The 27,844-nt window shown below is 47.6% G+C and overlaps 1 protein-coding gene across 1 annotated transcript; it reads left to right on the top strand.

Moving 5' to 3' along the window:
* The first annotated feature begins 1,047 nt into the window (after positions 1 to 1,047).
* Gp5 (glycoprotein V platelet) lies at positions 1,048 to 27,302 on the top strand. Its single transcript, XM_048346925.1, has 2 exons — positions 1,048 to 2,845; positions 27,273 to 27,302. Exon 1 carries the CDS (start codon positions 1,048 to 1,050, stop codon positions 2,728 to 2,730), a length of 1,683 nt encoding a protein of 560 aa, XP_048202882.1. The 3' UTR covers positions 2,731 to 2,845; positions 27,273 to 27,302.
* Positions 27,303 to 27,844: the final 542 nt, after the last annotated feature.

The following is a 27,844-nucleotide window of genomic DNA, read 5'->3' on the forward strand; positions in this document are numbered from 1 at the left end:
GTACACAGCCACTCCAGGTAAGGCTGATTTTTTTTTCCCTTAAATTAGTATAATTAGAGGGCTTAGCCTGTGTATATACATAAGAAAGAAAAATGGGTAGAAGAAACAATTTGTATAAAATTTCACTTGGGAAATATTGTTTTGGTGGACTGGTATTGAATTCCACAGGTATTTAATGCCACTATTTAATTTTTATTTAGCATCTTAGAAATGGTACATCCTTATTAGAATAAATAAGTCAGAAATGCTGCCTTCCAATTCTAAGCACATGATCCTAATTAACCTTTTTTTTTTTTTTTGTAATTTTTGGTTTTCAGAGACAATCTTGCATGTAGTCCAGGCTAAGGCTCAAACTCATGGCCCTCCTGCCTTAGCCTCCATCTAGAGTGCTGGGATTGTAGTCACATCCCACCACACCCAGCTCAAATTCCTTGGCGATAATTATACCCAGCTCATAGCTATTGTAAGGAGTAAGTGTAGGTAATGCACAGTGTGGAGAAAAACATTCATGGTGTTAATGGGCTAGTATTTATCTGCTATTCTTAGAAGCAGATGTTAAGTGTTTGCTGTTTGAGGTGTCAGTGGAGCAAACTGGGTGTTTGATGATAGTATGGTATGGGGGGGGGGGGGGAGAGAATCTAGCGGGGGGAAAAGTGCAGACTTCCCTGTCTCCTTCCTGACTGGTAAAGTCAATCCTGGGTACGTTCTAGCCAACTCTGCTTAAATGATAAAGTCAAGCGCTCCACCAAAGTTTTCCATCATGCTGCAAGGTCTGTGAACCAGAACGTGAGAAGGGTGAATTCGCCCTTGCCAAGATTTGATCTCTTGTTTAGCTTGCAAAACGCTTGAAATGCAGTTCTTCAGCCGAGTAGAAAATGAAAGGAAGGGTGGGAATCTGTTGACGTGAAACGTCTCTTCACTAGCCAAGCCGCTCTCTGCCTTCCTTGCATGTGCTCCAAGGGCAGCGTGAGCCCTGGTGAAAGGGCTGTGTGCCTTGTGCACGTGCACCGGATGACCTGACCGGCCTCTGTTGTTGCCTTTCCAGACATGCTGAGAAGCACCCTGCTGTGCGCGGCACTGGCCCTGCTGCGCGCCCAGCCCATCCCCTGTCCCCAAGCCTGCCGGTGTGTCTTCCGCGACGCGGCGCAGTGCTCCGGGGGCAACGTGGCGCGCATCGCCGAGCTGCGCCTGCCCACCAACCTCACGCACATCCTCCTTTTCCGAATGGGCCAGGGCGCCTTGCAGAACCACAGCTTCAGTGGCATGACGGTCCTGCAGCGCCTGATACTCTCTGACAGCCACGTTTCCGCCATTGCGCCCGGCGCTTTCGATGACCTGATAAAGCTAAAAACCCTCCGGTTGTCGCGCAACAGAATCACTCATCTTCCCGGGGCGCTCCTGGATAGACTGGTGCTCCTGGAACAGTTGTTTTTGGACCACAACGAACTGAGAACTCTTGACCAAAACCTATTTCAGAAAGTGGCTAACCTGCAGGAGCTCGTTCTCAGCCACAATCAACTGGCTTTCCTGTCTCCGGACCTCTTCACAAGGCTGGGGAACCTGAAATGGTTGGATCTGTCGAGGAACAACTTAACGCACCTGCCCAAGGGGCTGCTTGGAGCCCAGGCGAAGCTGGAGAAACTTCTGCTCCACACCAACCAGCTCGCCTCTCTGGATTCGGGGCTGCTGGACAACCTGGGGGCCCTGCTGGAGCTGCGGCTGGATGGAAACCACCTGCGTGTCATCGCGCCCGGTGCCTTCGACCGCCTGGGCAACCTGAGCTCGCTGACCCTTTCTAGAAATCACCTTGCATTTCTGCCCCCCGCACTCTTTCTTCATTCGCGCAGTTTGACTCTGCTCACCCTGTTCGAGAACCCCCTAGAAGCGATCCCCGAGGTGCTCTTCGGAGAGATGGCAGGCCTGCGGGAGCTGTGGCTCAACCGCACCCACCTGCGCACGCTGCCGGCCGCTGCCTTCCGCAACCTGAGCCGCCTGCAGGCGCTGGGGGTGACTCTGAGCCCGCACCTGAGCGCGCTCCCTGCAGGCGCCTTCCGGGGCCTGGCCGAGCTCCGCGCGCTCGCCCTGCACGCCAACGGCCTGGCCTCCCTCCCGGAGGCCTTGCTGCGCGGCCTCTCCCACCTGCGCCAGGTGTCCCTGCACCACAACAGGCTGCGGGCCGTGCCGCGCACGCTCTTCCGCAACCTTAGCAGCCTGGAGCGGGTCTGGCTGGACCACAACCAGCTGGAGGCGCTGCCGGGTGACGTGTTTGGGGATCTGCCCCAGCTGACCGAGGTCCGGCTGGAGCACAATCCCTGGCTCTGTGACTGTGGCTTGTGGCCATTCCTCCAGTGGCTGCGGCATCACCCCGACCTCATGGGCCAAGACGAGTCCCCACAGTGCCAAGGCCCGAGGCTGCGCGCCGGCCTGTCGCTCTGGGCCCTGCTGGAGGGTGACCCGTGGTGCCCCAGCCCTCGAGGGCTGCCACCACGATCGCCAGCCCAGAACCTCCTGGAAACCACTCTCCCTTCCTTGCTGCCTACTAGCTCAGAAGCCTGGGTATGGACCCAGCTGGTGGCCACTGGCGAACGTCAAGATCGTCATAGTCTCTTCTGGGGGCTTTATGTTCTGCTTTTAGCAGCCCAGGCCATCATAACTGGGGTCATTGTGTTTGCCATGTTTAAAATTGGTCAGCTCTTTCGAAAATTAATTAAAGAGAGGGCCCTTGTTTGAGTCACCGAGGAAACCTTGCCATTAGTTAAAATGTGACCAGAGTATTTTCAGAAGTGGCTCCAGGGAGTAGCCAGGCTAAGTGTTTCTACTCTCCCACCCTCCCTCCCTCCCTTCTGTCCTTTTTTTCCTTCTTTCCTTTATCCTTCTAGCCTTCCTTCCTTTCTTCTTTCTCTCTCCCTTCCTTCCCCCTTCCTTCCCTGTCCTTCCTTCCTTTCCTTTTTCCTTCTCTTTTCCTCTTCCATTTTCTTCTCCCCTCTCTCCTCCCTACCCCTCCTGTCCTTCCTCCTCCTCTCTGCTGCCACTTCTTCATCTCCCTCCAGCTCCTTCCTCCAGTTCCTCCAGTCTTCCCTTCTCTCCTTTCCCCACCCCCTCCCCTGAAGTAGCCTTTCAATTGCAAATTAGGACAGCTAGCCTGCCTCTCTTTCCCCTTATCCCATAACTTGCTGGGGCCCATCCTGTCCCACTGTGCCTGCTTGGTGTCTGATGGAGAGAGAGGAAGGACACACCTCCTAGTTAGGGCTCTCTCCTGTATGAAGCAATGTCCCTTCTATCTCTGTGATGATTCTTTCCTTGGGGAAGAATGAGTTGTGCTTAGCGTCTCTTACTTGAAAAGTAGACCTCTTTCCATTTTTCCCATTGCCCCGCAGTTACTTTGTGTGTCTGATGGAAGGGGTATTTAGGAAAAGGCTGGGCTCCAGTCGTTCAGCAAATCTTCCAGGAAAAGCCTCTTCCTTGACAAGATGAGAGAAGAAAACAGAGCTTTTTCCTGGAACTCAGTGCCCTTGACAGATGGGGAGAGGGGAAGATGAAAGAGATTTGAGGGAGAAATAGAAGCTCCCAGGAGGCCCAAGAGTAGCTTGAGGAGGGTCTCCAAACAGATTTGGAGAATCAGGGTGTGCCCACAAATGTTTTGGAAACTGCTCAACGTGCTCCAGTCACCGACTGTGACTTTCCACTTGCTCTATTTACCTCAGTGAAATGTGTCATTTGGTTTTCATTTCCTAGAACTAAATGCCACCTCATTTCATAAGCATTTATGGAGCAGCAAACATGTGATGGGTATTCATGAATGTAATGATAAGCTTGGTTTCCAGTTTATTGGGTTTGTATCACGTTCTTATTTATTTTACCAATTGAAAGCAGTTAAACCCTTGTTGCTTTAATTACCTGTCCAGGCTGGTGAGAGGCAGTGGTTAAAACATGGGCTGGAGAGCTGACAGCTGTGACTTCATTCCCAGTGTCACACTTACTAAGTGCTCAGGACTTTGGGCAGGACAATAGGATACATCCTCTGAGTCCTTATTCCCTCCTCCCTGAAGAAGGAGTGAGTAGTGCTCCTGCCTCATAGAGCTACTGTGTGAATGGAGGCAATAACACATAAAGACTTAAACCCTGTATTCTGTGTACAATAAATACTTAATAAATGATAATTATTGCAAGTAAAGGAAGAACAATTATTTACTGGCATAATGATTTCTAAAAGTAAGAGCAGCCATGTGCCTGTAATCTTAGCTACTCCAGGAGGTTGAGATGTGAAGATCACAGTTTTAAGTCAGCTTGGACAGGAAAGTTCAGGAAACTCATCTCCAATTAACCACCCAAAAGCCAGAAGTATAGGTGTGGCCCAAGTGGCACCAGCTTTGAGCAAAAAATGCTAAAGGATCTGAATTCAAGCCTTGGTACAGGTGCCCCCCCCCAAAAAAAAAAAACAACCCTTTGTACTTTTCTGTATTTGCTTCTGGGACTTTTTGAACTCAGAGTTTAGGTACTGTCCTTGAGGTTTTTTGTTTGTTTGTTTGTTTTTTGTTTTTTTCTCAAGGCTATTTGAGCTATAGCTCCACTTACAGCTGTTTGGTGATTAATTGGAGATAAGAGTCTCATAGACTTTTCTACTTTGGGCTGAATCACAACCCTCAGATATCAGCTTCCTAAATAGCTAAGATTACAGTCATGAGTCCCTTGCACCCCATTCACTATTTAATGAAGGAACTGGGGATTGAACTCAGTGTCACCTGCTCTTGCTAGACTCTTTTCTCTCAAGGCTGGTGCTCTCCAACTTGAGCTACAAGTCCACTTCTGTGATCATTATTTTTTTTGTTTTGCCAGTCCCGGGCTTGAACTCAGGGCCTGGACACTGTCCCTAAGCCTCTTTGTGCTCACGGCTAGTGCTCTACCATGTGAGCCACAGCACCACTTCCAGCCTTTTCTGTTTATGTGGTAGTGAGGAATCAAACCTCGGGCTTCATGCATGCTAGGCAAGCACTCTACCACTAAGCCACATTCCCAGCCCATTGACCATTATTTTTGTCTTCTCTTTTCTCTCATCTTTTTTAATCTCACCTGGGAAGCTTATTAACACTATCTTCCAATGAATCAAAAATTTAATTTCTATAATTATATTTTTAATTTCTAAGATCAGAAATGATGCAACAGAAATAACTATCTTCATGAGCTCTGTGCATATTGGTAGGGGTTACTGACTGTAAACTTTCCTTCCAGATATGGGGATAGCAGACTGAAAGGAGTCTGGGAACCTCCATAAGCCAGAATGTTTATGGAAGTTTTGCTTCTCCAGGACATTTTAAGCTCTCCACATAGCGTTGTTGTATATTTTCCTAAGGATGGAAGCAAAGGCAACTGTTATACAGCAGATTTCAAGTAACTCCCTGCCTTTCATTCTCATGTCTTAGACCTGTCCTGCGTCCTACCGGGTGCAACCATTGTTCAGGCCTCTCTGTAGCTATGTCAAGAAGATAGCACCTTTCTATCCACACGGGGTATGGCTTCCTCCTCCTTACCTGCCACTTCTTGGACTCTCTTGAATAAGCCTGCTGAAATCTCCAGTCCATTGATGATCCTTTCCCATTGACAATAACCTTATGGCTTTATAACATTCCAATTTCCTTAACCACCATCTAAGTGGGGCCTTTCAAGGGAGAGACAATGGGCTGTTTGAAAGCCCATCTATTTCTTCAAGTTTCCACCTCTGGAAATGACTTTGATGTCTTTTGGTAAGAATTGAGTCTTCCTTGCTCTGAAGTCCTCTTGGATTTTGCACACTCAACAAATAACCACCACACTCCCCAACCTCCTATTTTGTCTTACATTTGACTTGTCTCCTAAGAAACTCTGCAGGTTGGACTCTAGACCTCTGCTAATATTGGAATTGACCCAGTCTGTTTTGGGAGAAGTCACTCTGGGCTTCCCAGCTTTTAAAAATCACCATTACTCCCAGGGTGTGCCAAAGGCAGGGAGATTCCAGGACTCCCAGAAGCTGCACACCCCCTCATTAGGCACTGGAATGTTACAGGATGATCCCATCAACCTCATAAAGAGACAAAACATTAATTGAGTCCAGTGTCTGGGTCCAGTATGTCAAGGCTGATGCCCACAGGGAGAAAACAATGAGCAGCCTCTTCCCAGGGACTCCCCACCACCCCTTCCACCTCCCTGGCAATGCTGCTTCTGGGTGCTTCCTGGGTTTTTATTACCCCAGCAATATTAGACACTGATATTTCCAACTTCAACCTTTGGGAGGCTTCTGCCACATTCAATGAACTTTATTGAACAGGTAATGTGTGCCTAAAATCATGAGGCCAAGTTTAACCTTACAACCATTTGGGAGTACATGTCATCATTCCTCTTTACCGATGAGCAAAGTGAGGCTCAGAGTGAGGAGTAAGTTCCTAAGGTTACAACTGGCAGAATTGCCATGAGTCGCAGTCTCTCAGATACCACAGCTATTCTGAGGCACCCACTCCTGCTTCTTCTGGTTATGGACAGGGACAGCCACCCAGACGGGGTCTGCTGACTGACTATGGAGATGTAAACGCCAGGGTCATAGAGATCCTCACCTGGGGCCCCTGGACCCTCAAGACTGATGGGGACTCCCCAAGAACTGACATTATTTGTGGGGAATGTGGGTGATGGAAGGAGAACGAAAAGGGAATAGAGAATAATACAGCAGGAAAAAAAAAGATTGGTGAATGGGGAAGGAAGTGCAAGAAAAGAGGAAGGTGAGGAAGCGGACATGTGGCTCAAGTAGTAGAGCATTAGTCTTGAGCAAAAGAGCCAAATAAGAGTGGAAAGCCCTAAGTTCATGCCCTAGTGCCAGCCTAAAATCAAAAAAGAAAAGTGCAAGCCGTTGTAAACTAGCAACTGACTTAGGCCTACCAAACAGGAGTCATTCTGAGCCCACAGGAGCATCCTACATGGTAGGAATGACAGACAATTGGCCTCAGCTGTCCACTGACTCAGTGGACAGCTTTCTTGTCAGTGTGTTCTGAATCAAAGGATGTATCAGTGCATCCTAAGTGGAAATGGTTGAGTACAGGTTCCCTTGCTCCTGCTCTGCAAGAGGGCAGAGTGGTGGTGTCTGTTCCAAGCCCTCCATCCAAGAGTAGAACCTGAATAGTGCTGCCTGGCACAAAGGCCACCCAGGAGCAAAGGTGGCAACTCAGCCAAGGAGGGAAAAGGCATGCAGAAAAGGGCATGTTTCCAGTGAAAAGATGTGTGGTGGCTTGTGTCTATAATCTCAGCTATTCGGGAGATGGAGTTAGAGGAATCAAGGTCTGAGGTTAGTCCCAAGCAAAAGCCCAGGCGAAAAGCGCTGGTACGTTGTCTGTCTAGCAAGTGAAGGATCCTGACTTCAAACCTAAGTACCAATGGGGGTTCGGGGGTGTCAGTGTTTCTGTTCTGATCCCCTTAAACCCAAGTTCAAATTCCACCTTAGTTTAAATTCTTCTCAGTTGACATAAATCAGGGGAGAGGAAATTCTGCCAACCATCCAACTTTGAGAGTGGAATGGTTCCAAGTTATTGTCCTGGAGATCTTCCCAGTTGTACTTAGGAAGAACACAACCTAACTGGCTGTCGGTAGCTCACACCTGTAGTCTTAGCTACTCAGGAGGCAGACATCTGAGGCTGACATCATCACAGTTCAAAGCCAGCCTAGGGTGGAAAGTCCATGAGGTTCTTATCACCAATTAATCATTAAAAAGCTGGAAGTAGAGCTGTGGGTCAAGTGAGAGCACTAGCCTTGACAAACAAACAAACAAAAAGCAAAAGCAACCTTGGAGACAGTGCCTAGGCCCTGAGTTCAAGCCCCAATATCCCCAACATAAGCTCTTCAGAGGTTCTGGCAGGAATATAGCCCTACTGACCCCTTAATTTTAGCTTAGTGAGACCCATCTTGAGTTTATGATTATTTATTACAACAAGGATAGGAAATGACCCTTCCCATTTTTCTGTCTCCACCGTGACATCCAGCATGTCATTGTAAATCTGTATGGGCTAATTTCCTCATTGAGGCTCCTTGAGGCAACAGCCACACGTGACCAGCTGGCAGCCGATGGCTTACATCTGTAATCTTAGCTACTCAGGAGGCTGAGATATGAGGATTGTGGTTTGAAGCTAGCCTGGACAGATTAAGTCCATAAGACTCTTACCTATAATTAACCAACCCAAAGCAGGAAATGGAAGTGGGGCTCAAGTGGTAGAGCATCATCTTTGAGTGAAAAGCTAAAGAACGCCCTGACTCCAAGCTCAAGTCCCCCCCCCACAACAATCTTCCCTCGGGGGTGGGGGGCATGGCAAATAGTAGGTGCTCAGGATAGGCACTATTCAGAGAATGGCATATGGAAGCTGGCATCCAGACCCAATGGAGACCAGCCTCAACACATGCTATGCCACTGGAGGTGTGGCTATTTCTGATCCACAGCTCTCAGAGTTCTGAGAAGAGCTCCTATTTCTTATTAGGGTTTTGGAGAATGGAACCTTGGTTCACCTACCTAATTACAAGTCATAGATGCCCATAGTTTTTGTTTCTCTGAGAAAATGTGTCTGTCCTATCTCCACTCAGGATGTGGGCACAGAGAAGACCAGAGGAGGAGCACATGGGTAAAGCCACCTTCTAGGAAGAGGATGACTTATAACACCTGCCTTCAGGGCTGGAAATGTGGCGTAGTGGCAAGAGTGCTTGCCTCCTATACATGAAGCCCTGGATTCAATTCCTCAGCACCACATATACAGAAAATGGCCAGAAGTGGCGCTGTGGCTCAAGTGGCAGAGTGCTAGCCTGGAGCAAAAGGAAGCCAGGGACAGTGCTCAAGCCCTGAGTTCAAGGCCCAGGACTGGGGGAAAAAAAAATAACACCTGCCTTCAGCTTGAGTGTTCTGTTCAGTGCTGGGAACCACAGACAAGGCAAGAAAATCTAGCAGAAAAGCCAGGTGCCAATGGCTCATGCCTGTAATCCTAGCTACTCAGGAGGCTGAGACTTGGGGAATCCTTGTTCAGAGCCAGCCTGGGCTCAAAAGTTCATGAGACTCTTATCTCTAATTAACCACCCCCAAAACTGGAAATGGATTTGTGGCTCAAGTGGTAGAGCACTAGCCTTGAGCAAAAACAAACAGACAAAAAACCTAAAGAATGCTAGGTCCGGAGTTCAAGTCCCAGGACTGGCCCAATGAAACAGGCTGGAAGAGGCAGAGATGCTCAGCCTGGGAAAGACTCTACTTAACAGATGGATATAAGGAAGGGGAAGAGACTTGTTCCTTGAGGTCTCAAAGGATGGACCGGAAGGAGATAATGAGGATGAAGGTTTTGCTGAGGAAGAAGCTGGTATGCACTATGGAAGGTGGTATGTGCCCTGCCCTCACACTGAGCTCCTGCCTCTGAGACACCATTCATCGCTATGATGGGAGGAATTCAGGTGGTGGATAGAGACAGGACAGTGGCTGGAAAATATTTTTTTGCCATCCCTTCCACCTCAGGTAGTCTGTGGTTAATCACTTTGCCCTGTGCTGACCTGGGTGGATATGGGTGTAACCTGCCAACCAGGTGCTGGTCACTTGAGACACTGGCCACCACCTCGTAGAGCTGCTCTGCACTTCACCATTGTGAAGAACAATTTTCTGGGATGGTGTTGGCTTGGGTGCTGCACACCCTGGGGCCAATCCACATCCTCCGACAAACATGTCAGACCAGCTGTTCCATTAACAGGCCTTTTGCAGCTGGCTGTTCCAGGGGAGGGCCTTTCAAAACTCCACCATACCACCTTGGTTTGCATCATCCCAAATGACTTTGGGGAAGCTCCACTGGAGCTTCACGTGGAGGCCTTGAAGAGTTGAAACAATGAGTGAGCCAAGGCATGTGTCTGCTTTCCCCCTTTCCTGTTTCTTCTCCCGAAATATGCTAGCCAGTCCTTCAGATTTCTGGCCTGTCCATTTTCTTCCCATTGTCCCAGCTTATCTGTCCCAGGTTTCATTCCTTTCCTAATAAAGGTCCCAGTGTATTGCTCTGTGGGTGACTCTATTGGCCTTCCAGCAGATGAGGGGGCCTGAAAATCACACTAGCCCTCACAAGATTGCAGACCATGATCAGAGAAGTCCAAAAGGTGATGAGGTGTTCCTATGATCTAAATCCTATCATTGGTACAAAGGGCTCAATTCTCACTCTAGCCAGTTGTGTGATTTTTTATTCCCTTCCTGTCTCTGAGCTTTAGTGTTACCATCTGTCAGGAAGTTTGGCTCAGAGGCTACTCTGAATCCAGAGTCTGGCTCCTATATCCAGGTGCTCTCCTCCTATTTCCCTTCCCCTGCCTTGTCTTCCTTTCTTTTCCTTTCCTTGTCTACTACATCCCTCCCTCCCAAGCTGTATCCTGCATCCTCACCTCCCTCCACACTTAAGCAGCCACAAAAAGTATCCTTTCCAGAACAGGTAGGAAATGAATGTAAATGTCCACCCTACTGTTTTCATGCCCTCTGTGGGTGTGCCTGTCCCTTCTGTGTCCCCATATTCTTGCCATACCTAGTAGAAACATGTCTGGATTGGAGGTGTTTCCTTTCCTCCTGAGGGAGGTTTGTGGCCAGTGACTGGAGGAGCCCTGTGGAGTTAGATTGTCTGGTCCCTGGTCTTACTCTGCCATGGCTGGGCCCAGCATTGGCTGCTGGCACCACTGGGGCTTCATGGTGGTTCTCTCCTGGAAAGAGGATGTCCTCGAGCACCTGGACACTGCAACAATGCAAGGACCCAGCTGATGGCTAGGAGCAGGTGGTGTGTGTGTGTGTGTGTCTGTGTGTGTGTGTCTGTGTGTGTGTGTCTGTGTGTGTGTGTGTCTGTGTGTGTCTGTGTCTGTGTGTCTGTGTGTGTGTGAAAGAGAGAGAAAGAGAGAGAAAGAGAGAGAAAGAGAGAGAGAGAGAGTACTAGGCTTGAACTCAGCCTTGGTGTTGTCCCTTAGCATTTTCACTCAAGGCTAGGGCTCTACCACTTGAGCCACATCTCCACTCATGGCTTTTAGCTAATTAATTGGAGATAAGAGCCCCTTGAATTTGTCTACTTGGGCTGGCATCAAACTTCCATCCTCAGAACTCGGCCTCCTGAGTACCTAGGATTACAAACATAAGTCACTGGGGCTGGCTTGGGAGTAAGAGTCCTTGGAGCAATCATGGTGAGAACTTTGGTGAAAAAGAGCTTTATGAAAGTAGGTGTGGTGGTGCACACCTGTAACCCCAGCTAATCAGAAGGAGACAGTAGGATTATGAGCTCAAGGCCAGCTACAGCAAAAGTAGCACAAGACTCTAGCTGAAAAACAAACTAAAGGCAAAAAGGACAGGGATAATGACACAAATGATAACAAGGCTAGTAAGCATGCCTAGCAAGTATGAGGTCTTGGCTTTAATCCCTAGTGCTTCAAGAAGAAGAAGGTGGAAGAGGGGCTGGGGATATGGCCTAGTGGCAAGAGAGCTTGCCTCGTATACATGAGGCCCTGGGTTCGATTCCCCAGCACCACATATACAGAAAACGGCCAGAAGTGGCGCTGTGGTTCAAGTGGCAGAGTGCTAGCCTTGAGCAAAAGGAAGCCAGGACAGTGCCCAGGCCCTGAGTCCAAGGCCCAGGACTGGCCAAAAACAAAAAAAAGAAGGTGGAAGAACAGAAGGAAGAGAAGGAGGGGGTGGTAGCAGAGGAGAAAAAACTTTGTGATCTGAGAAGTGGCCACACTTGGAAAACTCCCTTCCACTCTCAGAACATAGTGAGGTAGGCTTCCCCCCGGACTGAGTCTCTCCCTGTAGGGTCAGGACAGTAGGTGCTCTCGTCCCTGGGGCAGAAGTGTTGCCTTCAGGTGCTTTCCAGAGAGGGAGGACGGTGCCTGTGCACTCTTGGCACATCTGTGTTTTCATTCTAGCTCTGAGACCTATACCTATGCTTTTGTCTGGACTCCATTCCTCAGTGGAGATGCATTTTCATATCCCAAGACATTCTCTGCTTCTCTGGTCCTTGGTTGCTGCTGAGGCTGGAGCAGTGGAGAGATCAAAGCAGTGTGGAAGGCTTGGAGACCAGACCCAAGAACCTGTGAGAAGGAAGAAACCATGCATAGATGCCCCTTGCACCTCCTTTACTGAGGAAAGGTAGAGGGAAGGTAGGGATGAATCCTAGGGACCATCCTCACTGTGGACCACAGTCATTCTCTCCTGACTGGCCAAAAGTGTCATCTTCTAAACAGAGCCCAGCCTTTTGGCCTTGGTTTATAAAGTGAGGGTAGATGTCGCGTAAATGCCTGCTTGTGTTCAATCCTTGCATCCTTCTTTTCTTCCAAGGAATTCCTGCTTCTACACGGATTAATTGAATGGCTACTTTGTCCTGTATTTAAGGGCCCTCTCTTTTCAGGCAACCAAGCTCACAGAAAGTGTGGACTCCAGAGAGTGTATGTGTAGGTTTCTGGGGAAGGGATGCCTTCCTTACACTTTGGCCCTGGGTTGAAAAGGAAGGATTGGTCTCATGGCTGTCTGATGTTTAAAAGCTCAGATGAGAGGAATAATATTTAGGGAGAGTTCCTTGGAAGAGAAACTTGGTCCATCTACTCTTCCTTTTTTTTTTTTTTTTCCAGTCCTGGGCCTTGAACTCAGGGCCTGAGCACTGTCCCTGGCTTCTTCTTGCTCAAGGCTAGCACTCTGCCACTTGAGCCACAGCGCCACTTCTGGCCATTTTCTATATATGTGGTGCTGATGAATTGAACCCAGGGTTTCATGTATATGAGGCAAACACTTGCCACTAGGCCATATTCTCAACCCCTCTACTCTTCCTTATAGTCACAAATACATCCCTCAAACGAGCAAGAGAAGCACAGAACAGAGCCTGGGTCCTGGGTGGAGCTGCTCTCCTGTTCTGTTGGGGCCATGATCACTTCCGTGGAAAGGATATGTGAAGCTTCCCTGTAGGTCGCATGTGATGGTTCACACCTGTAATCTCAGCTATACAGAAGGTGGAGACCGGAGAATCCTGGTCTGAGGCCAGCTTGGGCAAAAATCACAAGACCCTAACTGAAAAATAGCTAAAGCAAAAAGGACTGGGGTCATGGCTCAAGTTGGTAGAGTGCTTGTCTAGCAAGTCTAAGACTAAGTTCAAAAGACTGAGTCCAGTACCACCAACATAAATACATAAATAGGAGTAAGTAGATACCTCATGGCTCCTTGTTGCTAGAAGGTGCATTGGGAATCTGGACTAAGTAGTAGTGCCCACTGTCAAAAATCCTTAGAAGAAATGCTCATTGGCCCAAGCCCTTGGGTTATGTTGATCCCTCTGTGGTCCCTCACCTTCGTATCTGCCCCATAAACAGACTTGGTCTCCGTTCCCTCCTTTCCTGCTAGAAGGCTTAGAAGGAACCATCAGGTTTCACATCTCACCCCAGACAGCTACCCTCACCTGGCTCAGCCTCTTCCCAGCCATTGACTCCTGAGAGTACCTCAGTCCCTGCCATGCCTTCTCTTCTCCATCTTTGCTCCTTCAAGGCAGGCTCATGGAGTCCTTAGCCTCAGTTGCCCTCTACATCAGAATGATGGTCCAGTGCACGTCAGAGCCCCACCAAGGATTTGGAGACAGCTGTCCTCATGGGCCCTCTGACCAGTGCAGAGGTGATTCCACAGCGTCTTTGACATCCTTACCATTTCTGCTCTTGTTCCCACCACCTCCAGCCTCATGTCTGTCTCCCAGGTGGGAAGAAGGATAAAACTGTGTGCCAGCCACGCTTTACCCCTCTACATGAGAAATGGCTTGTTTAGTGCCTAATATGTCACCTATGTGCTGCAGGATGAATGATGATAAAAGGAATTTTGAGTGTCCATTTTTCAGCTTCATTCCTGGTTCTCTGTTGTCCCTACATTATTGTTTTCCCTCTTTGAAGCTATGCTGTTTGATTTGAACTGCCTAAATCCTTTCTGGAGCCAGGGGTTACAAGAATAAATACAAAAATACGAATAGGTGGATTTCTAGTTCTCTGACCTGTTCAGAAAGCGGATACAGGCAGATTGGGGGCCTGAAGGTCTCCACCTCTGCCTTCCATAGAGGCAATGCCTCCTCGCAAGGCTATGGTGCAGGTCAGAGCCAGAAAGCTCAGAAGTCCCTGCCTGCACGCTCTGCCAGCTCTGTCCTCACACGGACTCTCATTAGGGTCCATCTTACCTGCTGTCTGTTCACTGGGAGCCCTTCACACTAAGCCTGCCTGTGCGCTGCCACTGTAAGAAGCAAGGTGATGTCTGTTCCCTGGATGTTAGAAAGGAAATAGCTAGTAGCAGGAGGACCATGTCTGTGGCTCCAAGAAGTCAGGTCACAGTGCTGACAGGGAATCTAGGCTCCTTACTGTCATTTTAGCTATGTTAAATAAATCCTCACTAGGGCCCTGGTGGCTCACGCCTAAAATTGTAGCTACTCAGGAGGCTGAGACTTGGAGGATCTCAGTTTGAAGCCAGCTTAGGCAGAAAAGTTTGTGAGAATCTGTCTCTAACCAGCAAAAAAAAAAAAAACAAAAACAAAAACTCATCCGGAGATGTGGCTCAAGTGGTAGAACAGCTATGAGCAAGAAAGCCAAGAGAGAGTGTAAGACCCTGAGTTCAAACTCCAATATTGGCATCAATTAAAAAAAAATAACTACTTGGGCTGAACAAAGCAAGTACACATATATCATGTGCAGAGTCAAGAGGATCTAAAATCAGCCCAGGTAGAGGCATGTATACAGTGAACACACTTTGCTTGCTAAGTCTCTCCTTTCCTCCTTCTCCTCCTCCTTCCTTCTCTCTTTCCTTCTTCTTCACCAGATACAATGGGGTAAAAGGATGTGACTTTGTCATAGCCTCGCAGGCTGCCATATATAATTACCTTAGTGTCCCCACTTTATGGATGGGAAAACTGAGACCCAAAGAAGGAAGTGATTTGCTAAGGTCTGTGTTCAGACCCCTGGCCTTCCAAGTTCATTAGCCTGCTTATTGTGAGGTTCCTTTTAGAGCTGCTCAGTGGGAGGAGCTCAGGTGTGAAGAGGGGAGGAGCCAGGCACCATCTTGGCGGGTGGTGGGGAGATGCGTGGGGCTCTCTAGCCTCAGCCCATGTGGCCAGGTGTTCTGTGGCAGCCTGCGGTCACACAGGGCACAGACCTGTTCCTTCTTGCACTGATTAAGCAGAGTACAGCTCTTACCGCTCCGGTCCCGACCTTTAATTAGGTGTAGGGACGCGCTGGAAGCTGCTCCAGCCTTGAGGATGATGGCGGTGTTTAATCATTTCAAAGGCTTCTCTGTTTTATTGAGGTATAAAATTTGGAAGTCTCATATTAAAATGTACAATTAAGTGCAACTTGAGCAAATTGCTTTAGGCCAACCAAGCAGAACTTTTCCCTTCTTCCTGCAGCCAGCCCCATCCCCCTTTCTGTTAACTGTCTTCAAACGCTCTTGAACCCTTTGGAGAAAAAGAAGCCAGAATCAAGGTCCTTAGGACATCAAAGCTGAAAACGACAGTTGGTGAGCTCACGGGTTAGACAACAGCTGTTGAGGCTGGCATGCCAGGAAGGAAATCCTGTGGTCTGTGGGTTCAGGTGGACCAAGAGCTTGATAAAGTATTAAACAACTACAATCAGCACTGTGGCTGATTCCTAGCTACCTATGGGAAAAGTTCAAGTCACTGGACAGATGTACAGAGGCGTTGTAATATAATTTCCTATACACGCTCACCCCTCCTCCAGCCCTATTCTTCCTTCTGGGGGGACTTTGCTCCTTTTTTTTTTTTTTTTTGCCAATCCTGGGGCTTGGACTCTTGGTCTGAGCACTGTCCCTGGCTTCTTTTTGCTCAAGGTTAGCACTCTACCACTTGAGCCACAGCGCCACTTCTGGCCGTTTTCTATATATGTGGTGCTGGGGAATCAAACCCAGGGCTTCATGTATACGAGACGAGTACTCTACCACTAGTCCACATTTCCATCCCTGGGACTTTGCTCCTTGTGTGGAGTACTCACCCCACCTCATTCTTTTCATCATCCCAGCACTCCTCTAAAGCCCTTCAGCACCTGACCACCGCCCACCCCATCCCCTTTCTTTTTTTGGCCAGTCCTGGGCCTTGGACTCAGGGCCTGAGCACTGTCCCTGGCTTCTTCCCGCTCAAGGCTAGCACTCTGCCACCTGAGCCACAGCTCCGCTTCTGGCCGTTTTCTGTATATGTGGTGCTGGGGAATCGAACCTAGGGCCTCGTGTACCCGAGGCAGGCACTCTTGCCACTAGACTATATCCCCAGCCCCCCCATCCCCTTTCTTGTCTTTCTCTTGTCCTTTCTTTTCCTTCCTTCCTTTTTTGGGGGGTTGGGGGGAGGAAGGCTAGTCCTGGGGCTTGAACTCATGGCCTATGCACTGTCCCTGAGCTTCTTTTGCTTATGGCTAGTGCTCTACCACTTGAGTCTCAGCTCTACTTCTGGATTTGGGTGGGTGGGGGGAGACTGGCTTTAAACCACAATCTTCATATCTCAGCCTCTTGAGTCATTAGGATTACAGACATGAACCACTGGCTTCTGGCCCCTTCTTCAATTTCTAAACTGGACAATCTGTTCTTCTTCTTACATAGGGCTAGGGTTTGGGTTTAAGTTTAAGTACTATAAATTCTTGTTTGTATGTCTCAGTCCCCCAGACTCTAATAAACCAGCAAAAACCCAGTTGCTGGCGTGGCTCACGTGGTAGAACATCAGCTGTGAGCCAGAAAACCAGAATGTCCATTTGGACACAAGCCAAAGGTGACAAAGGTTTGCTGGGCCTTTTGTTCATCTAGGCCATGGTCCAGCCTATCCTGGAGCTGATCAACATGACTCACCTGGGGACAAAGCATGCCCTAATCACTCTAGGCCCACTTGAGAAACATTGCTGGGATGCATGGAGAACTGGGTCTTTAACGCTGAGAGAATTCAAGGAATGTTTCCTCCATTGTAAACCAACTATAGAAAACATGTGGAAAAAATATAAAAGACAAAATTATAGAGACAAGAAGATGGCTCATGTTCCTGTCATGGTGAGACAGACTGACCTTCCTCAAAGGCTTAGACCACACCTGCCAGGTGAAGGAAGAAGTCAGGCAGGGTAGAGAGTGGCTTCTATGGCCTGCCCATGCAGGTGCAGGACCAGGCCCCAACTTGCTATTTTTGCATAATACTTTCAGAAAGAACTAGTTTATTTTTGTGCCAGTACTGCAGCTCGTACTCAAGGCTGGGTGCTATCCCTTAGCTTTTTCACTCAAGCCTCTCTATTACTTGAACCACAGCACCACTTCTGGCTTTGTGCTGCTTAATTGGAGGTAAGAGCCTTACAGAGTTTTGTTTTTGTTTTTGCTTTGGCCTGGTACTGGCTTTGAACCTCGAGCTTCAGATCTCAGCCTCCTGAGTAGCTAGAATTATAGGCGTTTGCCACCAGCACTCAGCCAAACTAATTTTTAGTTACACAGAATAACATTTCATTAAAAAAATGATGGCCACCAACATAATTTCCCTTAAGGGTTACTGTGTGTATTGAGGGGGGCGGGGGGAGGATCTACATCTGGGACAGAGCCTGGCATAGGAGATCCCCTGTCTCTCTGGGGGGCGGGGCGCACAGTGAAGTCTCCTACTCTACTGAAGCCTTGGCTGACACCCTTCCCCCTTCCTTTTCTCCTGCATCTCCACAGACTGTGCCCACATCAGCCTTCACATTCGGGGTCCCAGTGCACATGGGTTCAGCTCACATTCTGGGAGGTTAGCCAGCTCTGGCTGCTTCTGCTGAGCCCCAGGCTGGCTACCACCCAGGCCCACTGGCTGGAGCCCCACATGTTGTGGAAAAGGAACGAAGCCTGGGCGGGTGGGAGCCAGGCAGGAGCCAGGGACCCCACCCCACCAGCCGGCTTGGGCAGAAGAACCCAGGCTCAGTGCTTTCCCTCACGTCTTCCACCACCCTGGTCGTCCTGTCTTTGCAAACTGGGTAGACTGTTGAGCTGTGAACTCTACCATGGGCCTTGGGAGCCTATTGCATGAACCCTGCCTGTTAATAAATGCTTCTTTAAGAAAAGAAAACCTGTGGTCTGCCAGGCATATGATTTAAGCATTTTATATGAGAAATGTTTCACAACACTGAGAAATAGTCTATTTCTCATTTCTTTTTTTTTTTTTTTTTTGCCAGTCCTGGGCCTTGGACTCAGGGCCTGAGCACTGTCCCTGGCTTCTTCCCGCTCAAGGCCAGCACTCTGCCACCTGAGCCACAGCGCCCCTTCTGGCCGTTTTCCATATATGTGGTGCTGGGGAATCGAACCGAGAGCTTCATGTGTAGGAGGCAAGCGCTCTTGCCACTAGGCCATATTCCCAGCCCTATTTCTCATTTCTTAAAGAAATGAAAGAATGGAAGAGGAAAATGAGGCTTGCAGTGGCCAAACACTTTGATTGGAGAGACTGGCTCTACCATTGGACTGCTGGTGTGGAAACCAGGGTCACAAAGGCCTTGTCAGAGCTCGAGGAAAGGATATGCAGTGGAGAGAATCTGAAGTCATACAAGTCATACACTTTAGAACATAGGACAGAACGATTGAGGATTCCACTGCTCAGTGCCTATGACCTTGTGGTCAAAATCTGACATAATTCAGCTTTTAGCCACAAGGTTGTCTTTAATAAATGGAGAATACATTTAAAGGGAACTTTTTAGCCATAGATCAACATATTGCTACCTTCCAGTTTACAGAAAAATAGTCTAAAATAATTATATACTGACAAAGTATACCCTGTTTGGTACATAGAAATATAAGAGCCTGTATGATCTAGCCTCTTTCTTTCTTTTTAAGACAGAAGATAGAGATTATGTATTTCCTCCTCAAAAGTTCCCCATCCAGAAGAATTAGTAAAACCAGAACAAAATCATCACAACACTGATAAAATGCATCACGTGTTCTGAGAAGCAGGAGAAACCATGTTGGAGGTCAAAGGAGTTGGGAGCATCATCAAGGTTGAGGGAAGCAAATGGTGATCACGTCGAGGGAGACCAGAATAATAATGGGAGATGACTTAAACTGAAAGCACCTTTCCCTTGACAGCCACGTCTTAGAACTGTCCTTGCTGCCCTCCCACGCAATCGTCTCCCCTCCTCTTTCTTCGTCTCCCCTCCTCTTTCTCCGGAACGAATGCACCTGGTGGTCTTGGAGGGGAGCTTGAGCCCAATGCCCTGTCTGCTGCTGAGGCCCATGGCGAACACAGATGCTGTTGAAACCTTAGAACTTCCCACTCAAGATAAGATTGAGCCATCTTCACATTTCCTGCCTAGTATTTAAAGGGACTGTAGTTGTAAGGGGAGTAGGGTGTGCCATTTCCCCTACAGCCTGGCTGAGGAGATTGGGTTGCCCTTCTCGGGCTTTCCTCTCCAATAAATCCTGTTGGACTGTTAAAAAAAAAAAAAGCAGAAACAAAAACCTTTCTTTTCCCAAGTATTTATTCTGATAAATTTACTGTCTTGATTATATATTTTCCCTATTTTATGTACTCATCCGGGAGCTTGAACTCAGGGCCTGGATGCCATCCCTTAGTTTTTTCACTCAAGGCTGGCACTCTATCACTTGAGCCACACTTCTACTTCTGGCTTTTCCTGGCGACTTGGAGATAAGAGTCTCACAGAGTTTCCTGCCTAGGTTGGCTTTGAACTGGGATTCTCCCAATCTCAGACTCCTAAGTAGCTAGGATTACACACAAGAGCTACTTGTGCCTGGTTTTCTTGATTATTTTTGAAAGCATAATTCAGTGGCATTAAGTACATCATATTTCTATACAGCTGTCTGCACCATCCAGCTCTAGAACTTTGTTGTCTCCCTAAATTGAAACTCTGTATTCATTAAGTATTAATCCCAACTTCCCAACCCAGCTCCCTAGCAACCCCATTTTACTTGGTCATATCTATGAATCTGATTATTGTGTGTACTTCCTATGACCAAAATCATGTAATAATATTCTTTTATGATTTTTTTGTTTCTATTTTTATTGACTTTTTCACTTAGTATGTTTTCAGGACTCCTTTTCTTTTTAAAGTTGAAAAAAGAGACTGAAAATGGTGGCTCATGACTGTAATCCCAGCTACTTGGGAGGTAGAGATTGGAGACAGAGAAGATAGTCTTTAGAGTTCAGCCTGAGCAAAAAGTTAGTGAGATCTCATCTTAACAAATAGTAATGGAATGGTGGTACTCATCTGCATTGAAGCTACAAGGGAAGTATAGGTAGGAGGATAGGCTGGTCCTGGGCAAAAATGTGAGAAACTATCTAAGAACTAAGAAAAACAAAAAGAGAGCAGGTCATGGTTTATATGGTAGAGTCCTCTCTTAGCAATTGTGAGGTCTCAAGTTCAAACCCAACTACCACTATAAACAATAAACTGAACAAAGTTGTATTTATTTACTGGATATTGTTAATAATGCCATATGCATGATGCACTAGATCTATATGAATTCTTCTAAGTGTACATCTAGAATTGAAGTGGATGATTTGTGTGTGTGTGTGTGTGCCAGTACTAGGGCTTGAACTCACAACCTAGGTATTATCCTTCAGCTTATTTGCTCAAGGCTAGTGTCATACAACTTGAGCCACAGCTCCATTTCTGGCTTTTTGGTGGTTACTTGAAGATAAGACTCATAGATTTTCTGTCCAGGCTGGCTTCCAACCTCAGCCCTCAGATATCAGCCCCCTGCGTAGCTAAGACTACAGAAGTGAACTGTTGGAGCCTGCTGATATGGCTGTTTTATGTCTCATTTTTTGAGGAAATGCCATACTGTTGTGCACAGGGGCTGTACTTTTTACCTTCCCACAAGCAGTGCATAGGATGTCCACCTGTTCTAATCTATGCAAGCATGTTATTGTCTGTTTTTATTTATTTTTTGTGCTGATCTAGCACTTGAACTTGGAGCATGGGCGGTGTCCCTGAATATGTATGTATGTGTGTGAGTGTGTGTTTGTGTTGGGTGTTTTTTGTGGTTTTTGTTTTGCTTAAAGCTGGGACACTACCACTTGAGTCACAGCTCTACTTCTGGCTTTTTGCTGGTTATTTGGAGGGAAGAGTCTCATAGACTTTCCTGCCTAGGCTGGCTTTCAACCACAACCCTCAGGTCTCCATCTCCTGAGGAGCTAGGATTATAGATGTGAGCCAACAGTACCCAGCCTTGTTTTCAATTTTTGCATCATAGCATCTTGATGAACATGTGATGGTTTCTCACTGTGATTTTGCCTTTTATTTCCCTAAGGAGAGTGATACTGAGTATTCTTTCATGTGCTTATTGGAGTATATGTATTCAGAGCCTCTGCCTGATTTGTAAACTAGGATGTTGGTGTGAGTATTGCTTCAGCTCATGTGCAATGCTGTCTCTTTTACCCACAGCTCCCAGGCAAACATTCATGACCCCCAAAATCAACATCATCATCATCATCATCCTCATCCTCATCCTCATCCTCATCCTCATCCTCATCATCCTCATCCCCTGGAGCAGATGCTGGAAACTAGAGCAAGCTTAGGAGATTTGTCTTTGAGAAACACCACTAATAACTGGGTAGGGAGGAAGACGGATCTGGGAGTTGTCCCTGCGGGTTTTAAGAAGGTGACTGCCTGCTCGTCCCATTATTATTCTTCCCTATATTTTCAGTGTTTCTGGCTTCATTCTTGCCTCATGCGGTGCTTAATACAGTCATGTGCACATAATGCTGCTTCTGTCAACAGTGGACGGCGATGACAGTAGTTCTGTAAAGATTATATCTGCCAGTGCTGACGATGTCACCTTGATTCGTGTAAATATCCTCTGCCAGGCTCACACAATGACGACACACTGATCAGAAGGCATCCCTGTTGTTAGGTGCTGCATGACTGTACTTTATATACCCTGAATTTTACCCCTCTGGGACAGTAGGGAGATGGTAAGGTCATTTCCTCGAAGACTTCCTGGTGGCTGACAGCATCAATCTCGTGCAAAGGGGAGGGTATGGAGGGAGAGAGGCACTGCCACCAGCCAAGTCTCAGCACCAATTTCACACCTGACTTTCCTTCTAACCCTGCATTCATCAGGTGAGTTAGGTCATGACTGGAGTTTTCACATGGGGACCAAGAGGCAGTTAGAGCCACTACAGACTTGTTTTTACATGGTGCTCAGCTCAAGACTACATTTCCTTTGCAAGTAGGAGCAACCCCAGTGACTAAGCTCTGGCCAACACAATATGAGTGTTCTACATCATACTCTTAAATGGCAGGATGGGGCCTTTTGCTTCTTCTTTCTTGTCTTTTCTTTAGCTGGACTCTGAATGTGAAGACAAGATCTGGAACAGTGGTTTTAGACTATAAAATGACAACCATACCTCGAGGATGGCAGAGATATTAATAGATAGCATCTTGGGCCCCAGGGCAATGAAGCCACCATTCCACTCATAGATATTAAGCAAACATCCACCTCTTTTAAGTTCTTGCTGTGTTTGGTTTACCTGGTTATGGTGGCTAAAGTCATACCCCCATAGCCCTACCGTGTCACCCCCTGTTGCCACCATATCCATTCTCATGTTTTGCCAATTCATTGTTGCCATGCAGCCGACTGACTGGGTCTTTCTTTCTCCATCCTCTGGTCCTCTCTTAGCCTAGGTCTTCAACATCTTCCACATGAGCTACTGAGCTCGTTATTTATCATGTATTCCTGCTTTCATCTCCCTAGCAACCCATGCCTATGCTGCTAGCCAAAGGGTCTATCCTTTGGTCAACATTTCTCACCATTGCTATCCTTCATTTCTCAGACTAAATAATTCCTTGCTGTGGGTGTGGAGGGGGTTGCTCTGAGCCCTGCAGCATGGTTAGCAGCATCTGTGGCCCCCACCCACTAGATGCCAGTTCATCTCCAAGTGGTGACAACAAAAATGTCTCTAGACACTGCCAGATGTTCCTCTGGATAAAAACCACTGGCCCCATCTTTCTCTTGATAAATGCTGCCAGCCCTCTGTGGCCTACAGAATACATCCCAGCTGGAGAGACCCTTTCTGTGCTGGGCCTTGTACTCTTCCAGGATGATGTCTGTACTTATTCTGCACATGCTCTGGCCCTCTGCCCTCTTGCACTATTTCTCACATGTTACACAGTGAATGGGCATTGACAGCTCTGTGCCTTTCCAAATACACCATAGCTCTTCATACTTTAGTTCAAGTGTAACCTCCTTGGGAAAGCCTTCCTCTCATGGTCCAGACAGGCTCTGCAGCTTCCTGTGTGGCCTTATCTCTGAGATGTCTTACACTTGAATATGACCGTGGACAAGGCAGAGTCTCCTCAGAATGAATCCACTTCTGAACATCAGCAGCTCATCCAAGGTCTGCTGCTCAGGGAATGCTCAGGTTTCTGAGTGAGCGCTGGCATCGATGGCTGAGAAGAGAGCCCAAGTGTGGGTGCTGGATATATGGCCTAGTGGTAGAGTGCTTGCCTCGTATACATGAAGCCCGGGGTTCAATTCCTGAGCACCACATATAATAGAAAAGGCCAGAAGTGGCTTGAGTGGCAGAGTGCTAGCCTTAAGCAAAAAGAAACCAGGGACAGTGCTCAGGCCCTGAGTTCAAGCCCCAGGACCGGCAGAGAGAGAGAGAGAGAGAGAGAGACAGAGAGAGAGAGACAGAGAGAGAGAGACAGAGAGACAGAGAGAGAGACAGAGAGAGAGAGAGAGAGAGAGAGAACACGCGAGAGCACAAGCGCCCAAGTATGGTGTGTTCAAAGGTGCAGGGAAAGAGGGCTCTGCGAAGCGTTTGTCTTCTTGTAGGTCCCATGCCTGTGTGAGGTCAGGCATGATGGCACCCCAAATGAAACATTTGCTGGAGATTCCAGGGAAGCTGGTTTCAGTTTAGTAGGAAGCAATATTAAAAAAAACAAAACAGAATTTATTTTTGTATTTTAAAATATCTCTCTTAACCCATTAGATGCAATTCATCATAAACTGCTAACTACTGAAACAGTTCTGTAAGTACCTTCTAGGCCTTTGACATGTATATACAGTTGTTCTGCCACTACTTCCAGGATCCCTCAGACACCAAACTCCTGGGATGGTCAAGTCCCTTACAAATAGCACACTATCCACCTAGAACCTGTGCACTGCTTCTCACAGACTTTATGTTTTTCTCCCCTCCCTTCCCCTCCCTTTTCCTTCCTTTCCTCCGTCTCTTCCCCTCCTCCTCATTGTGTTGAAGATGAGACCCAAGGCCTCATTCTTGCCTATTGAGCACCTTATGGTTGAGCTTTATCTCGAGCTCTTTTAACTATATCTTCAGTACTCAATTGGGTGAGAAAAAAAAAATCCTTCCATAAAGAAGACCAACTGTGGGAGGAATGACAAAGACATGATTCTATACAGGTGTGCAGAAATGCAAAACACACACCAAATAAATAAAAATATGTTCTCTCATTGTTCCTTCTTGCTTCTTCTCATCTGCATTGGGGAAAGGTTACACATACACACAAACAAATGTACACATACACAGATAAGCGAGATAGGTAAAGATGTAGCAGAATACCCCACCACAGTCCTGTTATTTGACATGCTCCTGAGTAAAAGAGATGCCAATTTATCTATGAGATTTGCTGCTCCAAGAGCAAACTAAAACTCAGAGGATAGCCTGGATTGTGGGACTAGCTGGGACCATGGGCCATCTATTGGGAGCTTGGGGGGGCCTCATGGCCTACGATGCCTCCAGGATGGAGGGGCTGCCACAGGGAGAGGAAATGGAGGCATCTCAAGGAAAGAGGGAGGTGGAGGGACTCAGCAGAGGTGAGAGCTCTAGAGGCCCCCAGAGGCAGACAGCTTCATACCATCTCTGGATTTTATGTGATTGACAAATGGATATCTATATCTATATCTGTCAGTCTGTCTATCTGTCTGTCTATCAATCCCCACTTGCTTTTTCCATTTTGCTAATATCTCTAGTATGTCTTCCTCCTCATCAAATAAAGATATAATCTCATCTTTCAGAGTTGGCTATTTGTTACGGATCTTCTTCCACTTCTTCTTCCTCTTCTTCCTCTTCCTCAGGACCTGACACTTGCAAAGCACCTCCACAGCCCTTGTTAGGAATTGTCTTGCGCATGGGCGGACAGGTATGTTGTTTGCAGTGGTCTGTTGTTACAAACAGGACTTCTTTGAGCATTAGTGACTGCATAGCTTTGTGCACATGCGATATCATGTCCCTCTGCTGAATGGGATTACACAGTCTGAATTGTAGCTATCTCTCTATCAACTTAAATTCTCATCAGCAATGCATGGGCCCATGCATATCCTGGCCAACCCTGGAGGTTCTCCACTTTGTGGGTGTGTGTGTGTGTGTGTGTGTGTGTGTGTGTGTGTGTGTGTGTGTGTTGTCAGTCCTGGGGCTTGGGACTCTGGGCCTGGGCAGAGTCTCTGGCTTTTTTTTTTTTTTGTTGAAGGCTAGTCTACCACTTGAGCCACAGTGCCATTTCCAGCTTTTTCTGTGTATGTGGTACTGAGGAATCGAACCCAAGGCTTCATGCATGCTAGGAATGCACTCTACCTCTAGGCCACATTCCCAGCCCTGTGTATGTTTTTTTACTTTGCCACTCTAACCTAACTCAGAGGTGGACTATGTGAGGATGATAACTCCATCTCCAGAGGTGCTGTGAGAGATTGTGTGTGAGCATGCACATGTGCATGAGTGTGCACGCACGTGCAAGAGCACATATACAAGCATGTGTGTTGTAGTCTCGATTCCATGACCTACAGTTTCCTGGATTCTCAGCTTCTTAAGTAGAGTGGAGACACATGCAGGAGTTTTCCAGAGCCCTGAGGCAAGCCTGGCCCTTCTGGTTCTCCCAGGGGGTGGAAGGTGAGCCCTGAGGTCACCGGGCTTGTGGGTGGTGAATCAGCTCTCACTTTCAGCACTCACAGGTCTCACTTGTGGGGGCTGACTGGGTGCCATCTTGTTTTCTCTGAAACAGAGAAATGTCTCTCCCGGGGACCAGTGGCTTCCTTGGGCCCACTCAGCTGGGTCTCCAGGGCACTCCAATGTGGTCCTTCCCCCATGGAGATTCCTATATGGAAGCCACATCCTGTCACACTAGGACCAGTGCTTCCATAACCTTCTAAGAAATGTGGAAACCTGACCACGCCACATGACTATTTCATAGCTCTGATTGTGCTTCTTCCTCCCTCTAACACCTCTGGTGGCTCCCTGCTGTTTGCAGAGAGGTGTCACATTCTCAGAGAGATGTCTCAGCCCTCCTTTGTGGGGTGCTGTCACAGACCTGGGCTTTAGACAAACTCAGTGTTAGGAGTGCTCTCTCCTTGTTTTTCCTGAACCTGCTTCCTAGATGGTATTCTTTTGTATGTTTGCACCAGTCCTGGGGCTTGCACTTAGGGCCTGCATGTGGTTCCTGAGCTTTCTTGCTTAAAGCTAGTGCTCTACCACCCAAGACATACCTCTACTTCCAGCTTTATGCTGCTTTATTGGAGGTAAGAGTTTCAGGGCCTTTTTTTCCCTGGCTGGTTTTGAACCACAACCCTCAGATCTCAGCCTCCTGAGGAGCCACTGGTGCCTGGTCCTACTCATCTCAAGATCACCTTCTATATGAAATCCAACACTCACCTCTCTTTCCAACTCTACTCTAGGACTTTATTCCTCTTACTCCTTCCCAGCCCTTCTCTGCATAGTCTAAACATGGCCATGATTCTACCTGTTGTAAGTAACTGTGTCCAGGTACTCCGTCCAGCGATGGGGCAAATAGCACAGAGACAGAAGACCAGGACTTGAATCCTGTCTCGGCCACTCAGTGTATGATATCTGTTAACTACCCTGGGACTCAGTCTCCTTCTCTGTAAAATGGAGGTGTTTACTCATAGTTTTTGGTAAATCAATCATTTGTGCATGTGTGTATGTGTGCATGCATGCATGTGTATTGATCCCTTGAGGAAACATTTGGCAATGTCTAGAGACATTTTGGGCTATTATAACTTGAGGTGGAGGATGCCATGGGCACCTAGCAGGAGTAGAGGCCAGAGATGCTCCTAAGTGTCCCAGGACACATAGATAGTGTCTCACAACAAAGGACGGGGCCCAAATGTCGTAGTGGTGAGTTGAGAAATGTGGTGTGGGGGAAACAGGTGTAATTAGATGCTCTGGGGTCTCTGGCTCACAGGGTGCTTCCTGAACATCCACCCAATCGTCCCTGGCTGTCCACAGCCCTCAGCAGAGACTAGCACAGGACAGCTGAGTATTAGCCTTTGGAAGAAAAGGAAGCTCAAGCGCTCTCTCTCTCTCTCTCTCTCTCTCTCTGTATAGTAGTAGTAGTAGTACTGGGATTTGAACCCAGAGCCTTTTGATTGATTGTTGGCACACACTCTACCACTTAAGCTATGCTTCTAACTTGTTTTGTTTGATTATTTTTCAGACAGGGTCTCATACTTTTTCCTGGTCAATCCCTAGCCTCGATTCTCAAATGTTTATCTCCCAAGTAACTGGGATTACAAACTGGCACTCCCTATCCCCACATGGAGAGGGCATATTATTATTCTCATAGATTTGTGGATAGGGAGTTGGTGCCCTGGTGTGGGATGTGGAGGTCCCAGGGCAGGGAGAGGAAAGTATGTTAGTGATCTTCTCAGGGCCGAGGGTTGCAGAGCAGATTCTGGGGGTTTGGGTGGAACTCCAAGAAGCATCTGCTCCTCTTGGACTCATTTACTGATTGGGGCAACTTTTCGTTTCTTTGAGTCATGGTGCCTTGGTGAGGAGGAATGTGGCATGATTCAGGCTGTAGGGCTTGACCAAGTCAAGCCACCCAAATGACTATTGCAGTAATAACAATGCACACTTTTTTA

This window comes from Perognathus longimembris, chromosome 5, assembly GCF_023159225.1.
Source record: "Perognathus longimembris pacificus isolate PPM17 chromosome 5, ASM2315922v1, whole genome shotgun sequence".
Taxonomy (NCBI): Eukaryota; Metazoa; Chordata; class Mammalia; order Rodentia; family Heteromyidae; genus Perognathus; species Perognathus longimembris.